Source organism: Fonsecaea nubica (genome assembly GCF_001646965.1).
Source record: "Fonsecaea nubica strain CBS 269.64 chromosome Unknown Scaff69, whole genome shotgun sequence".
Classification (NCBI taxonomy): domain Eukaryota; kingdom Fungi; phylum Ascomycota; class Eurotiomycetes; order Chaetothyriales; family Herpotrichiellaceae; genus Fonsecaea; species Fonsecaea nubica.
In genome coordinates, this window is record NW_019173742.1 from 96446 (window position 1) to 112777 (window position 16332).

The following is a 16332-nucleotide window of genomic DNA, read 5'->3' on the forward strand; positions in this document are numbered from 1 at the left end:
GAAGCAGCAATGGGCCCTTTCACAGGGTGTCTGTCTGTCTTGGAACATGTATACCTATTTGCCGTCTAAAGCGGCCTAAGGTTCCAACCAATTATGTCCCGTCACGAAATATAGATCAGGGCGTCTAACCCCTTTTCGGGTATTCCAGCCCTTGCCCAACTAACCCATTTCAAGGTCTTCGTACCCTGGTCACTTCAAACCCACCTTTCATATTTTCCCCCAGATGCATCACAATCCCACTACTGGAGGACCAGGCCGTTGATACTCGAGAGTCCGTCCTTGGCATGCTGTGTGCTGACAAAGGTGTAAAGAAGAATGGTGCAATTCATCCACCAGAATCCCAAGAACCTCAGCTTGAGTGACGCAGATCGTCGGATTGTGCGGAAAGTCTCCAACATCGCCGCGGCGGCGACACGCAAGGCCAAAGGCACAGCAGCCAGGACAAACACCTTACAGCTACCGGATTTCCTACTCACTGAGACCAGAGACGACACCGAATCGGGCCCACATCCCCGGGTTGCCCAAGAGAATGATGCGGCTTCCCATCGTCTACCCCAGTCCAAGCATACTCGGTCACCAGCAGAACTAACCCTGGCGAGACACGCTGATGGGTGGCGTCACACTAATTCTATCGTACCGCCGTTGTCTCCCTGGCCCAGCACGATCAACTCTCCAGAGTACGTATCCTTGCTGATGCAGCCGGGGCTCTCCCAGAAGCTCCTCCTGGATGCTTCGAGTGTGGGCGTCAACTCGGACCCACGACGGTGGGTGAAGATATGTCGTTTGACGACCATCTTGCAATTCCTCCCCCAGATGATTGGCCACAGCAAGTGCCTCGATTATGCCATCGACTGCCTTGCCGGGCGCGTTCGCCAGTGCTGCGTCCAAAGCCGAGACCGGGACCAGCTGGTCCTGACGCAGCTGGAGAGGCGCTACGGGCGTGCCTTGCAGTGTCTGCAGAATGCCCTCAACTCCTCCCGCAGCATCGATTGGACCGTATGGTATACGACGCTATTACTAACACTGTTCGAGGTATGCAAGCCATCCGCACCAGCTTTATTGTGTACATCGTCTAGGCCATGGCTGACCGTGGATGCATGCGCCCAGCTACTCGACAACTCGGGCCATCACGCATGGATTTCGCATTCGCAGGGGGGCAAGCACATCTTATTTTCGTTAGGTCCAAACGATATCAAGACAGAGTTTGAGAAGATCCTGCTTGCTGCACAATGCCAGATAATGGTAATCAGTCAAATAACCCATTGTCCCTTTTCGAACCCCGTTCTAACTGTGGTCGGCTCAGACAGTGGAAACCACTTTCCTCAACCAGGACTGCTTTCTCAGTAGCCCGGCGTGGCAGCGAGCTCTTCGATCCACCATCACCCGTGACGGCCTCCTCTCAGATCGTGCAGAGCCAGTCCTGACCATGTGGATGCTGACCACGCGCGCCCCTGGCCTTTTTAGGAGAACAACGGCGGCTGTCCTCGAGGGCCACCTCCCCGAACAGACCACAAGCATCGCAGACGAACTCAGTGCGCTGATTGAAGAATATTCCAAGTGGCGAGAAAAATGGGAAGTAATCCTGCTTGGTGGCGGTAATTCGAGCTACGACGACGGCGGCGACCACGCTGACGAGGTGCCTGTGGCCCGACCTGTCCCTACCATCTTTGCCATATTCCTGGCCTTCTCGGCTCTGGCCAATCGATTTCTCGAGGCCGTTCAGCCATGTCAGGCTCCTCTCGCGGAGACGAACGCCATGACCGCAGCTCAGCGCATCCTCGAGTTCGACCGGCTCCAAGAGACAGACTCCGTCACAGATCTCTGCAGGACCTTTTCGGCCAGCATCGCTCGCTCAATCGAGCTTACGACCTTGGAGTGGTCAATGCAACAGAGCGTCCGTCGCGTTGGCCAGACAATCGAGCCTCGAATCTTTTTGAGCTGGTGTGCCTTGCTGGGGCGGGTTACTGGGTAACAAATGCCGGACTCGGGGAGAACAGGACCATGCATATTGACATTTGAACGCCCTTCTTTTTTTTCATACGAATGACAAGGGTAGCAGACCATCCACCATTCAGATATCTTATAGAATGTCTACTGCGAGCGATATATCAGTACCAAGCGAAGAGTAATGAAAGGTATTGTGGTTGTCTAGGCCAAGTACAAGGTGCCAACTTAATCACAGCTTCTTGGTCTCCTGGTGGAATAGCGAGTTCTCTTTTCTTCGCGATACCCTTTCCAAGACCACCAGGCCTCAACTTACCTCCGTAATCGACAGGTACACTACGGTCTCGATTGTGATCGGCCTTGTCCACACGTTGAACTGCATGCCTGTTACGGAGAGTTCCAAGCAATGGAAAGGATGCATAAATTGGCCTCTGAAAATGTCGTTGACCCTGTCCAGCTTGCTGTTTAATAGCGATGGGAATGGCTCCCATACATTCAAGAAAGTGCGACAAGATCAACAGGTTGACAGTCTCTCTGAATTCCCTGTCCCACATGTTTCGCGTTTGAGTTTGATGTCAGTATTTTCTTGTAACGATGATGGCACAAGAATGGAGCGGCCGTCAAATGATCTATCAAAGTGATGGAAAGGCCAGTGCGGTAGACGAGCAAATGAGGTAATGGCCCGTGGGTGGAAGGAACACGATCCGAAACCCCATTGTAGTAACTCGACCACTGCAAGCTCGATTTGTTCCGACGTGTAGAAAGTTCGCCCAACGTGCAGAATCTTGCCGATCTCGGCTCGAGATCAAGATCCAACACCACCAGCGAGCCAGGCCGTTGGGTCATAAATCACCGTGCTAGTTACGGGACATCATAGCACGTGAACAATTGAGCCGGTCCCTCGCCTACTGCCCGTCTAGGTAGCCGATTTCGTAAATCGAAACGCTTGTGTCACACTTCTTCGGAGATGTTGTACTGATAGGCGCTCAAACAAAGAGGAAACTAGGAAACCTAGGATGCCCACATTCGACTAATTGACCAAGCTAGGATCCAGTGCGAAGATGTTTGCTGAGAAACGATGTGCAACACCACGAAGAGTAGAAAGTAGTTGTTCACCTCACGGCAGTAGTTGCTTTTGGAGGAGGTCAGCCGCCAGTGGCACATGGCATGGCGACAAGCATCTCCAAATGCAGATGTGGTCTACCTGTCGTCATGGGTGTGTGGTAGCTGCTTGTAATGTATGGTGCTTGGTGCTATGCTGTAACCCCAGAAAGTCTTGTTGGCGGGCTCCCTAGCTGCAGATGCAAGGTCAAATTCCAGTTGACTGAGTCGAACGGACTGCTCTCCGCACCAGAGAAGGAAGCGATAAGAGATCGGGATGATGTCGTGATTGTCGTGATGGATTCGATTCCCCCTCTTCTCAAGGATTACCATTTACGGTAACCATTTCGAGCCCACCCTGCCTGTTCTGCCTGCGTACCTCGTACTCGTATGTCTTCGTTCATTTTGCATCCCTGCGTATTGCTTCAGCTTAGATAAGGATGGAATTCATGGACAACGGCCTCGTTTGGCGTCGTCAGCCTTATGGCAAAAGGGGCTGGCTGCATTGCCGCGATCTCGGTAGGCTTTAAATAGCTTTGCTGACCTGCGAAACGTGCTGAAACGCGGTCCACAGAGATCGTCGGGGGAAAAAATCCGGACGCCTGTAACACAGGGCTGTTAAATTGCTGAGAGGCGAGGGAGATCAGGGGGGTGATTGGCCGGGTGCCTCACTGCAAAGGGGCTGAGGGGCGAGTGCGCCCTGGTTTTCTCGCTGGTGCAACTTGCAGGTGACAGGTGGCGATGATGTGATGTTGAAGGAATGGGCTGAAGGGTGACAATCGGTGATGCAATGGAATGATGCTGATTTGTTCCAAAGGGTGTGTTCAGACAACAAGCAAAAAAGTCGAGAGGCTAAATGACTTTGGCTGCGGCCTTGACCATCGCGTCGTCTTGTGCTGCCCATTCCAGAAGCAAGCCTGCGGTCTTTAGCCTTTGGGGTTTTAACTAGGCGGCGTTGGTGGCTCGGGGGAATGCTGATCTAGCCTAGAGAGGGGAGCCGAGGGGTTCTTCAGCCACTCAGATGCCCATTCGCAACCCACGCCCGCAGGGGAAAGAGAAGGTCCCACCAGAAATTACGAGGTACACGTTCCCTTTTCCTATCTCCCATTTCCACCACCCTGAGGAGGCTGTGCTTCCGCGAAATTCAACGTGCCCAGCGCCAGACCACTACTGGCATGCTCCTGTCTGCGCCGTTGGGTTCTGGAGCAACCTGCTCGCGACTGAAAAGGTCACTGACCCGCTGTCGTTTCTCACTTGGCTGGGTCCTCTGACCGTTTCAACCCCCATAAAACGCGTTACCACATTTTCTGTTTGCTGTCTGCCTGCGCCCTGACTATCCCACAGCCTCCCTTCAGCTACATACATTCTACATAATTGTAGATGCTGTCCCCTCGATCCCAGCGTCCATATTTCCGTTGAAGTCTTGACTGACTTCGAGGTCATATGGCGGCTTCCTCTCCTTCACTACTCCGCCAACTTCTTTTCGTTCTCCGCACTCTTTCTCCCCGCAAATCATGAACTCTCATTGCCTGCAGTTGGACGAGTACGAGTTGTCGAGGACGAGTACACACACATCAGACGGAGCAGACGACCCTTTACTTTATTTCGAGCACGATTCGGGCCATGATGAATTCCACTCGCAGTTTCTAGCAGACCAAACTGCGTCCGGCGTGGCCAAACGAGGAGTCTCCTCCCAGTTCATCTCACTCGCCCCTGCTTGGCTGCGCAAGCAGTATCTTCCTCGCCGACCTCGAACGAGATCAAAACGACTTCCTCGCCGATACATCTGTACGCCTAGATCGTTCCTTCGGAAATTCGCTTTACTTTGTTACATATTTTTCACCACCATCGCCGCCATTATTATCGTGGGAGGCGTCTTTTTCCCCGGCTACACTCACCTTCCACCCCATTATAGAGCATTAAGACAGAGGGCATTGGCCTCCGATACCCCAGGGCGGGTAAATTTGCAACACCAAAAAGTCTTTCTGGCCGCGAGCATCTACGACAAAGGCGGGAAACTCCTGGGCGGAGACTGGGCGCAAAATGTGCTAGAACTGATACAGTTGCTGGGACCACAGAACACATTTCTCTCGATATACGTCAACGATTCGGGTCCAGAAGCGAAACAGGCGTTGCAGGAACTCGAAAAGCAGGTGCCGTGCGATCACGCGTTGGTGTTCCAGGACCACTTGAGCATCGATGACCTCCCCCACATCCGCATTCATGGACAAGAACGCGTGAAACGCATCGAGTATCTCGCTGAGGTTCGAAACCGAGCGTTGAGGCCGCTGGAAGGTTCTAACACTACGTTCGACAAACTCCTCTACCTAAACGACGTTGTTTTTCATCCGATCGACGCGGCTCAGTTGCTCTTCTCCACACATACCGTGGCCGACGGTGTCACGGACTACAGAGCAGCATGTGCGGTCGACTTCATTAATCCTTTCAAGTTTTACGATACTTTTGCAACCCGGGATGCCGAGGGGTACAGCATGGGTCTCCCCTTCTACCCGTGGTTTGCTGCTGGTGGTGACGAGACCAGCCACCAGGACGTCCTCGACGGCAAAGACTCAGTGCGAGTCAGAAGTTGCTGGGGTGGGATGGTTGCATTTGATGCACGATTCTTCCAGGCACGACCAGGCAGGCCTGAGCTGATCACTGCGGGCAACCAAAGCCCCAGCAATCTCTCCACACCTTATCGCTTTCGCGCAGAGAAGGATCTCTACTGGGATGCATCGGAATGTTGCCTCATCCAAGCCGACATCCAGAATCCTGAGCCTGGAAATTCAGGGATTTACATGAACCCTTTCGTTCGAGTAGCCTACGACTCGACGACCCTTTCATGGTTGGGCTTTACTCGACGTTTTGAGCGCCTCTATACACCAATCCACTGGCTGATCGACCTTGTCACCAACAAACCGAAATTTAACCCAAGGCGACACGAAGAACCGTGGCAGGAGGTGCAGGAGACAGTTTGGATCGCTGATGAGAGGATGCCCCCAAATAACGGTTCCTTCCACCAAGTGACGAGGATAGCCTCACATGCAGGCTTTTGCGGCCGCCGAGGTTTGGCGGTTATAAAGGAGAACATTATGGAAGGAGAAAGAAACTGGGAATTCGTGCCGGTGCCTTCATGACATCTTTCAGCATAGCGTTGGCGTCCGGAGCGAGACGAAAATCTCAATGGGAGATATTACGAGCCTGTAAAAAGCATCTTGCGGTCGACATGAGCGACGCGGTTTTCAGAAAATCAATTGTGAAAGAAACCTCTACAATGGAGGAGAAGAGAAATGTAAATGCTGAAGCTGTTGCGCAGCCTTTTCTACCACCTAAGTGGTCATACTTTCCTCCGACACTTTGCGCTGACATGACATTCGCTGTTATTAGATGATTTACCTACCATTGACGATTGATGTGAGTCAACGGTGCGGGCGACCGCCGTCGCCAAACGTCGCCAAACGTCTCGTTGATATCGGGAGTAAGTGAATGGAAGGACGTGAATCTGGGCGACTGCGCCCGAGTCTTTTAACTCGCTTCATCGCTACCACTGACCTCCTGACTTCCACCATCACTCCTACCTTTATTTCCGACGTCATCGTTGCTGTTCGCATAGTGCCTTCCTCGATCCAGCTCTCAAAGCCTAGAATCAAATCAGATACAGTCATGACGACGCTGTCGCCGTATGATGATCCTGCCGCTCTCGACAAGTTCTTGCAGGTGATTCGAGGCAAATCACAGTCTGCAAGGTCCGAAACATCAGTCAACAATGGCCCGTCGAAGCTCAACCCACAGAGTGCAGTAAGTTGTGTCCTTTCCAGCCGTTCCGCCATATACTGGCGCTGATTTGTCCGAGGATTTCTCTCCTAGGATCTCTGTCGCCGCCGATCGCGTCGAAAATGGCCTCAAAACAGTCACTGGCGCCCAGGCTGCTCAGTCCTTGGATCAACAGAAGTCTGTGGCTGGCGTTCTGAAGCCACCACAATCACCATTCCCTCAGGCATCCGACACTGATACATCTGCTCCGCTAGACTTGGTCCGAGATGAGCAGGGCCCTGTCACCGAAACAGCAACCCGGACACGGCCTCTGACGCCAACCCAGCATAGACTCCTGGTCGGCAGGAAGCGTGGCATTGAGCACCTCACTGAGGGCAACCTAGCAGGATTAAGCAAACAGACTCATGGTTACATTGACAACGTGGTTGACCAGTTTCGAAAGTCAAAAGGACCGGATTTTGCACAACCTTGTGTTGCTATTGGTCATGAGCCTTCAGACAAGTTCAAGGCTGCGCATTCTCTTCAGGGTGGCTCATCCTTACCAACAGTTGGCAACCAAGAATCAACCCCAGACAAGGCGAATGCTGCCGCAATTCGCAATGCAGATGAGACGCCAGTCAACGCGAGTGAGAATGACCGACCTATTAAGAGCTGTAAGCTTTTGGTTTGTTCGTTCCATGAATTGGCTGACAGGTTTACCAGCTGATCAGCAGGATTGCTGGCACGACGAGAGTCCCGACAGAGCATCTTGCAACACTCCCGTTGTGGATCCTGCCTTCCAACAGGGTAGCCAGCAACACATGAACGATGGTAAGCCCGAATTACACAGTATAACACACACTGCCTGACATATAGACGCAGGTCCAAAGCAAGTCGATGAGTTGACAGATGTTGTTCCATTTCCCACCCTCGTCGGTGGTCCAAATGGGCAGACCTTTGGCAACGTGAAGGACGAATACTCTGCATCAGCAGACGTGGCGAGGGCCGAAGACGAGCGTCTGTCGACCTCCACTGCTAATCTGAAGATAGACAACACAGTCGAAGACGACAGTGACAGAGATGGTGTTCCGGTGACGAGCGGAGTCCACGACAACGAGAGCCCCCCACGCCATACCCAATCTCCCACCATTGTGGTAACTGCTAGCACAGACACAGACGACAGTGTCGAAGATTACAATAACAACGAGGATAATGACGAGGAAGAAGACCGAGAAAACCTCGTCCGGTTCAGGTCATGGGGAACCCCAGTCGCCCGCAATAAACCGAGTAAGTCTTTCTCGTTCTGTTACATGCGTATGCCAATAATGTTTTCAGAATCTCGTCCACGTACTGTCATTCTCACCGGTTTGCCACGCGGTGCCGATCTCATGCTCATTCAATCTCTTATCCATGGTGGTGCAATTGAAGGCATGAAGCTTGTCGCGTCCATCCCTGAGCGAACCACGATCGCGGCTCACGTAACCTTTGCTTCTGCCGATGCCTGCGATTGCTATTGTAGCAACTATCCCAGGGGAATGGAAATCCGCCATCAAGGCAGAAAGTGGTCCGTGCTCGTGCACAAGAAAGAGCAAGTGGATGTGATTTCTGGAATGTTGCAGGGATATCTCGACTGTGGAGCGACCCGCGTGGTCAAGGTGAGCGGCGCCGATGACGACTGGGGTATTGTTGCTCTGAACAAGCTCGCTGAAGGAAAGCCTGGCACCCGTCAAGTCGAGGCTGTGCAGGATACGTATCGTAATGGGGTGAGTCCAACCCGTCCGGAATATTTCCAATTTTCGTTGTGAGCTCCAGCTGACCCCTGCGACAGATCCGCACCATCATCTTCCGGTTCGCAAACATTAGCCATGCAGTCCAATTCAAAGGCCATCTGATTCGAAGCGACGATTGGTACGGGTGCCACGTTGAGTTTGCAGAGGATCCATGCGAAAAGGCTACTGGGATTCATTACGACTGAATGTCGCAACGAAATATGCAGATAGCACCCATGTCCGTTCTTCGGACCGATTGAAAGAAGGACTTGTGGATCGAATGCTTGCAGATGTGTTAAGAGGAATGTTACTACCGGGAGTACGACAAAGCTGGCTCTCAAATAGGAGCACCAGTGGTAAGGATATTGCTGAGGACTGATGTCTATCTACATCAGTCTCAAAGTCTCGGAGCCGAGAGTAGGTCACTCTGGGCCAGTCAGCAAGGGTGGAAGAGTCTCCCTTTGGGGGATGGTGTTTGCTGGTGGTTTGTAACCCGAGATCGAGCCCACCATCTCCAATAATAATGTGGTATGATCTCATGCGCTGAACCACAAAAGAAAACTGAGTGCCCCACGTCAACATACACCTGCGAAGTTTCTTTTTTTTTCCTCTTTTCTTTCTGCGCCTCGACCCTCCGAGAAGTAAAAGAGCTCAGCACCCTCTGCAGAGACTCACGTTTGTCAAACACCACACAGTCGCCGTCTACGCTTGACTGGGCTCAGCTCACCATGGGTCAGCCATCTCAACAGGCGTCAAACGCCATCATCTACACCACCTACGCAGCTTTCCTGTGCGCAAACTCCTCATCCAAAGGCCCCTTCGCAGAGCAAGAGGAGGACAACTAACAATGTGTCCGGCTAGTGTCTTCGGTCTCGTCGTCGCATGGACGCTGCGGCACCAGACAAAGGGCGAGTATCTCGCTACTTTGCGAACACAGAAGGGTACAGAACATGACTCGATCCGACCAAACTTCGAGTACTCCGCATTGGAAGAAAAACGCAGTGGCTGATAGAATTCCCAGGCATACCTCTGGCCTTCAACTTCATCGCGTCGGGTGAGTGTGCTCGAAGAGCAGCAACAGCCTGAAACGGCGGCAGCACGAGGGTCAAGCACCTTGAAACACGAAAACCACAACCAGAAATGGGGCGACACACGACAGCTTTTTCGAGGTGGTTCCGGAACCTCGCTTGATCGATACAATACCTTGACTCGTTGGCATGTGCTGAGCAAAGCTCTCCATCTGAGGTTCGTATGCTTGCATCAACGCCATTGGCTCTTGTTGCTCTTTGGCCGATCGAAGATCCGTGCGCCCGCACCTCTACTCTGATTGTCTTACCCCAAGCAGGTGCAGGTGTCGAGGGCGTTTTTTCTTTGTGGCGTCAAAAGGGCTCAAGGGCCAATGTGCAGCACTACGGGCGCTTGTGTCTGATCGTTTCCATTGCCTCTTCATCCACCTGGGTTCTTGTTCCAAGCGTCCAGAGATGACGGAGTCGCGAAATGCTGATGACACAATGCTGAGATTGTACCGTCAAAACTCGATCAAGTTAATGCTTGCGTGGGAAACGTGCTGCCAGCTTCCCCCACCAACCCCCTGACCCCCTCCCCTGGTGCCCGAGATCGTCCATACTGACAAAATGGTCCTCTGTGGCCAAACAGCTTTGGGTTCAGGAATTTTGTTTACGTACCCGCAGATCGCCACCATCGCCGGTGTGCAGGGTCTTGTGGTCTACAGTCTCTCCTCAGCCCTACCACTACTCGTCTTCGCGTACCTTGGGCCGATTATTAGGAAAAAATGTCCCGAGGGGTTCGTGCTCACGGAGTGGACACGCCAACGATACGGAGCTCTTGCTGCATTATATCTCTCGGCCTTGACGTACGAAACTCCTCTTGCCCTTCGAATTTCCTCGTATCTAACCCCAGACAGGCTCATTACCATCTTTCTCTACATGGTCGCCGAGCTTTCTGCTCTCCAGCAAATCATCAACGCACTGACCGGGCTCAACGGCCTCCCTGTCGTGATTGTGGAATGTGTGGTGACCACAATTTACACTTCTCTGGGAGGTTTCAAAGTGTCTTTCATCACAGACAACATCCAAGGCGCCATGGTCGTAGGGTTGATCATCATCGGATGCATCACTGTCGGTGTGGAAACCCATGTCCAAAAGGACTTGATTGACAAGAGCGGATACCTGGATGCAAGTTTGCTCGGCTGGCAGTTGATGTATATCCTGCCAGTGGCGATCCTGACAAACGATTTCTTCCTTTCCGGGTTCTGGATGAGGACGTTTGCGGCAAAGACCGATAAAGACTTGTGGGTTGGTGTGAGCATTGCCACCGTGGCCGTCGCTATCATCCTGACGCTTTGCGGCGTCTCTGGACTCTTGGCTGGGTGGTCTGGCGCATTGGGCAATCCGCCCGAGGAGTCCTCGATTGCCTTCTTCCTGTTACTGGAACAGCTTCCCGCCTGGGTGGTGGGTTTTGTTATTGTCATGACGGTTGCTCTGTCCACCGCAGCATTCGACAGCTTCCAGTCCGCCATGGTGAGTACCGGGTCCAACGACATTTTCCGCAACAAGTTGAACCTATGGGTTCTCCGGGCGACCGTTGTGGTGATTATTGTCCCCGTGGTGGTCGTGGCGTTGAAGTCACCCTCGGTGCTGCAGATCTACCTGATCTCCGATCTCATCTCTGCGTCTTCCATCCCCGTCTTGGTCATCGGTCTGAGTGACCGATGCTACGCCTGGCGCGGGTTTGAAGTCGTCGTGGGAGGACTCGGCGGTATCATGACCGTCTTCCTCTTCGGCCTCGTCTTCTACAAGGGAGACGTCAGCTCCGCGGGTGCCCTACTGCTACTCGAAGCCGGCCTGTACGCGGACGACTGGTCTGCCTTTGGAGCATTCGTGGCTGCCCCCGTGGGCGGGCTGCTGTGGGCGCTCGGCGCGTTTGTACTGAGACTCTCTGTACAATGGTGCATCGCGAAGATTCGAGGCACGAGGTTCGATGCGCTGGACAAGCCCGCGGCGCCGGCCGCGAGTTTCTACACGGGCAGAACGAGCCCGACCACGGGCGACTCGGAGAGAGACGTCTATGCCGACGGAGATGGCGTTGTGAGGAGCCAAGTCGAAGTCAAGGGCAAGTTCTTTTGATGGAAAAGTTCGAAGGGGTCCTGTACAGGGGATGAGAGAAAGAGAAAGAGAAGAGACGACTTGCTCGCACGGAACGCGGCGAATTACAGACTAGACCTTTCCCCATCGACGCCGCTTTGATTTCGAAGGGAAGGAGAGAGAGAAGGGGGGAGGGAGATAGACGACGATGAGGATGATGATGGATGCCGCAGGGTGGTTCTTGGAGGAGCCCATCCTACCTGCAGCGTTTTGGATACACGGTGCTCAGCCTTCACCACAATACACACAGGCTTGCTTGTCTTGTTCTCGCCAAATCGATAATGACAACGATCCGACATCCGTTCCAGTCCCAGCTCGAGGATCCCAGTCCTGCTGCTGCCTGTTTGCTTGAAAAACAGCTTTCGACGACGAGAAGGATAGACCACCCGTACATACACCATACCTGCCTCCTGCCGGTCTGCAGGGACAGAGAGGACAGTGTAAGATGTCATATAAAAGAGGGCAATCATGTGTTGATGTCGGTGTTGTTGTTGTTGTCGATATAGCAGGGCTTCAACCACCCTGCACAAATTACGTTCTTTTTTTGAAGATAATCTCGATGTTGCGTTGCAGTTGCATGCATGGCTATTGCTGAATAAATTTTCTCCTGTGTTGTCCTTGTGTTGTCCCTTTGCATGAATCATCTTATTTGGTCTCGTCTTCCAAATAAACCTATTCAAATGCCTGCGTTGATCGATATGCTGGTTGTGGCTATGCGAGGCATATATGTCCACACTACTCTTCAGAGGTGACCATCCTGTCTACCTCGGCTCTATTTCTAAACCGTGTCTAATAAAACGCTTTATCGTTGACAACATGGCATCTGATCCAATCTTCTACCATTGTCCGTCGACCTTTTCTTTGACAAGCTCTTCGGCGAGTTTGCCCTGTTCCTTCTCGTCCTTGAGAACAGGCCTGGGAAGTTCGAAGCCATCCAGCACTCTGGCATAGGTGATACCTCCCAGTCTGGCAATGGGGCGCAAGATGGCGGGGTCGATAATCGACTTGTCGTCGTTGATGGCGTCTTCTCGAACCCAGAACCTGACGCCTTCGATGACGGCGAGCACGCCGGTCTTTTTCCCGGGGTTTTTGGGGGATCGCGACTCGAACTCCTGCGTGGACACCAGCTTTCCCTCGACGCTGAAGACGCTCTCCTTGACTCGGGAGCACTTGACCACATCGCACGACGCCGGGGCCAGGCCGGACACGCTCCATTCAGACTGGCCATAGGGCAGGTCGATAGAGCAGGCGTTGGCGGCCTCGACAAAGTCCTCGCTGATGATGTTGATGACGCACTCGCCCGTCGCGATCAGGTTGCGCAGCGAGTCCTTTGCAGCGTCAAGGCCGCCAGCGAAGCCGACGCCGAAAATGGGCGGGTCGTGGTTGAAGACTTGCGTGTACGAAAAGGGGGCCAGGTTCGTTGACGTGCCGTCCGCAGACCGCGTCGACAGAAACCCCACGGGTCGGGGGATGATGCCGCTGATGAGCAGCTTGTAGTTCTGCACGGGCTGTCGGTCCGCTGCGTACGGGTCGATGCTGATATGTTGTGATTGCTCCTTTGCTGTTGACGATGCGTTTGCGCTGCCACCACCGCTTCCGTATGTCCACTCCGGATTCCGCGTCTTGGTGAACAGCCACGTGCGCGACTCGTCCCAGTCCGGCCGCGAGGCTTGCACCTGGCCAAAATCGCCGTGCGGATTGCGCTTCACGACCACCTCGGCGTCATACTTCTGCTGCGCTTCCTGCGGGTTTGACGGGGTGCCGGACATTTCTTTTTGCCCGGAAGGAGTGACCTTAAAGCGCGGTGACCAGATCGTTACAGAGACAAACCAAGGCCTTGGTGGGTGTTTGTAAATAGCCGGCCCAATGCCCTTGTTTTCGTTTGTTAACCCAAAGAATTGACTTCTCTTCGCCTTTTCAAGGGGATTCTTCTCCCTTTATCAACTGATAAGGACGTATATGTGTTTTGTACGTGTGCGTGTTTGTACGTCCGTGTGTGGATACTGTATCTGGTACTCGTGCTCGGTATCAAGACGAGACGCGACGAACCTCGACGGCGCGATGGCGAAATCCTGCTAGTTTCTTTCACAAGAGTGCTTCTTTTTTCTTCCTCCCGGTTTTTCCGTCGAACTGTCCGTCGCTCGTTCACTCAATCCGTCTCTCAGGAACTTGAGTTTAATGTTATCAGCGAGTCAAGGTGAAAGATGGGAGATGAGAAGTGGAAGGAACGGATTTTTTTCTTCAGTGTCTTCAATTTCGCACTCTTTTTGTCCGTTGTTCGGAACAACAAAGGTCGAGGGGTGGCTTAGAAATCGCTCATCCTCCGGTGAACAGACTAACGAGTACCGAGTGAGTAGGTGAGATGGAATGGAATGGCTTCTATTCCATCGGGGCCGAGGACGACGGGGGTAATCAGTACTAGATTCTTCAGATGAACGAGACGAGGAAGTTGGGACTGAGGAAAGTGGGTGTGAATGGCAGAGAAGGAAGGAAGGATGAGTGATACTTTGATACTTTTTTTGAGGTTTGTGTGGGAGAATAGGAAGGAAACATCAAGGGCACACACTAGGACATACAGCGACGCATCGATCACTCATCTACCTTCTGATTAGGCTGCATTGATTGACACAGGACAAGGGTCATCGCCATGGACTTGACTCTACTGGATACATTACAGGTGTAAGAGGTACATACTAGGTATATAGATACGTCATGACTAACTGGTTCTATACCAATCAACCCACCTGTGTATGGCGTAGGCACGGGTGGTACCTAGTAACACATGTCTGCAGGGCAATACACCAAAAGGAATGAATGATAAGAGGAACCATGGACGAGGTAAAACTCCGTTCCAATATCACCGTCACATCCATCTCTATGACTCGGTGCTTCTTCTCCTTCTCCCCCTTCCCCTCCTCCTCTGTCGCACCGGACGGCGGGAGAAATCCGGTCCTTGTGCTTGCGCATGCACACCCCGCCTCATCACAATGACCATGACCTTCTCACAGGACCTCACGTTATCACGCCTCGTATCACACTCACAAGGCAAGTTTGCCAGTAAACCATGCCCAATCCACCCAGGCGTCGAGATGGAGATGAGCGACAAGTTTGCGGGGTTGAGCATGTGCCACCGGTATGATACGATATGAGGGAACGAGCGGACCAGCAGAGTCTCGGCCCTTTCAATCTAAGGTATTTCATTGCTAATAACCTACTTTTGAGGTTGAGGTAGAGATAGAGCTGTGTCGAGTCGAGAAGGCATCGATTTCTAGTTTCTCTAGTAATTTTCTTCATCTCGACTTAACAGACTTTTGTCGGAAAAGTGTCATCGGAACCTCCGAGGTACCTATACGTACGATGCCTGCAGACTACGAGACATACGACCTGGGCGACTTTGCGGTGCAGAGCGGCGCCACCATCCCCAAAGCCTGGATCGCCTACAAGACCTATGGCTCCTCCAGTAACCCTGTCGTGCTCTACCCGTCGTGGTACTCGGGCCTCATCTCCGACAATGAGTGGCTGATTGGCGCCGACAAGACCCTCAACCCGGACAAATACTTCATCATCATCACCGCCCTCTTTGGCAACGGCCAGTCCATCAGCCCCTCAAACTCGGACGTCGTGCCCTTCCCGGACGTCACCTTCTACGATAATGTCAAAGCCCAACACCGTCTGCTTACCGAGAAGCTGGGCGTGAAGCACCTGAGGGCCGTACTCGGCTGGAGCATGGGTGCCGGCCAGGCGTTCCAGTGGGCCACCCAGTATCCCGACTTCGTTGACATTGCCGTGCCCTTTTGTGGGAGCGCAAAAACATCCATCCACAACCAGGTCTTCTTGGAAGGCGTCAAGTCGGCCCTGTTGGCGGCCAAAGGGCTCAGTTCCGCCGGGAGTACCTTTGGCAGAGTGGAAAACGCCCAAGATGCCGTCGCCATCAAGTCGAACCGTCAGTGGACCGACCAGGAAAAGGCCACCGGTCTCAAGGCCTTTGGGAGAGGATATGCCGGATGGGGCTTCTCCCAGGCCTTTTACCGCGAAAAGCTTCACCAGTCAGCCTACGGCGCAAAGGATCTCGAGGATTTCATGGTCAATTTCTGGGAGACTTGGGCACTGTCAAAGGATCCCGAGAATTTGTTGGTCATGCTGTACACCTGGCAGGCCGGTGATGTGAGCAAGCAAGAACCTTATAACGGCGACTTTGAGGCGGCAATGAGGGCTATCAAGGCGAAGACCCTGGTGTTGCCCAGCAAGACGGACCTATACTTCCCGTAAGCTTTCCCGTCTTTATTCGCTTTTCGATTTTGACGACATTTCTCTTTATACTTGACTTTGATCACTGACGCGCATCTACTCCCCAACAGGCCCGAGGACTCCGAGTACGAAGTGCAAAACATGTCTCCAGGCGTGGGCCAACTGGATGTATACCCAAGCATCTGGGGGCATTGGGCGGGCGGACCACCTGGTAATTTGGAGGATGTCAAATGGCTTGATGAACGCCTTGCAAAGCTTTTCGCCGAGGCCCCCAAAAACGGATGAGTTGAAGTCGTTTGGAAGTGATGAGGAAAGGGCCAATGGGACCAGCAGTGCAAAAAGAACCAACCTGT

The 16332-nt window shown here is 53.0% G+C and overlaps 6 protein-coding genes across 6 annotated transcripts; 5 read left to right on the forward strand and 1 right to left on the reverse strand.

Annotated features, from left to right (window-relative positions):
* Positions 1–315: 315 nt before the first annotated feature.
* AYO20_08580 (hypothetical protein) lies at positions 316–1972 on the forward strand (the record flags this gene model as incomplete). The annotated part of the gene is made up of 3 exons (XM_022646856.1): positions 316–1032; positions 1153–1242; positions 1304–1972. 3 exons carry the CDS (start codon positions 316–318, stop codon positions 1970–1972), a joined length of 1476 nt encoding a protein of 491 aa, XP_022497192.1.
* A 2587-nt stretch (positions 1973–4559) lies between these two features.
* AYO20_08581 (hypothetical protein) lies at positions 4560–6182 on the forward strand (the record flags this gene model as incomplete). Its single annotated transcript, XM_022646857.1, has 1 exon — positions 4560–6182. The coding sequence occupies one exon, from the start codon at positions 4560–4562 to the stop codon at positions 6180–6182; it is 1623 nt and encodes a 540-aa protein (XP_022497193.1).
* A 526-nt stretch (positions 6183–6708) lies between these two features.
* On the forward strand, positions 6709–8773 carry AYO20_08582 (hypothetical protein; the record flags this gene model as incomplete). The annotated part of the gene is made up of 6 exons (XM_022646858.1): positions 6709–6843; positions 6899–7472; positions 7522–7629; positions 7681–8085; positions 8134–8561; positions 8627–8773. 6 exons carry the CDS (start codon positions 6709–6711, stop codon positions 8771–8773), a joined length of 1797 nt encoding a protein of 598 aa, XP_022497194.1.
* A 1428-nt stretch (positions 8774–10201) lies between these two features.
* On the forward strand, positions 10202–11713 carry AYO20_08583 (hypothetical protein; the record flags this gene model as incomplete). The annotated part of the gene is made up of 1 exon (XM_022646859.1): positions 10202–11713. The coding sequence occupies one exon, from the start codon at positions 10202–10204 to the stop codon at positions 11711–11713; it is 1512 nt and encodes a 503-aa protein (XP_022497195.1).
* An 854-nt stretch (positions 11714–12567) lies between these two features.
* Positions 12568–13500, reverse strand: AYO20_08584 (hypothetical protein; the record flags this gene model as incomplete). Its single annotated transcript, XM_022646860.1, has 1 exon — positions 12568–13500. One exon carries the CDS (start codon positions 13498–13500, stop codon positions 12568–12570), a length of 933 nt encoding a protein of 310 aa, XP_022497196.1.
* Positions 13501–15088: 1588 nt separating this feature from the next.
* AYO20_08585 (hypothetical protein) lies at positions 15089–16264 on the forward strand (the record flags this gene model as incomplete). The annotated part of the gene is made up of 2 exons (XM_022646861.1): positions 15089–15996; positions 16090–16264. The coding sequence occupies 2 exons, from the start codon at positions 15089–15091 to the stop codon at positions 16262–16264; spliced, it is 1083 nt and encodes a 360-aa protein (XP_022497197.1).
* Between the last annotated feature and the right edge of the window lie 68 nt (positions 16265–16332).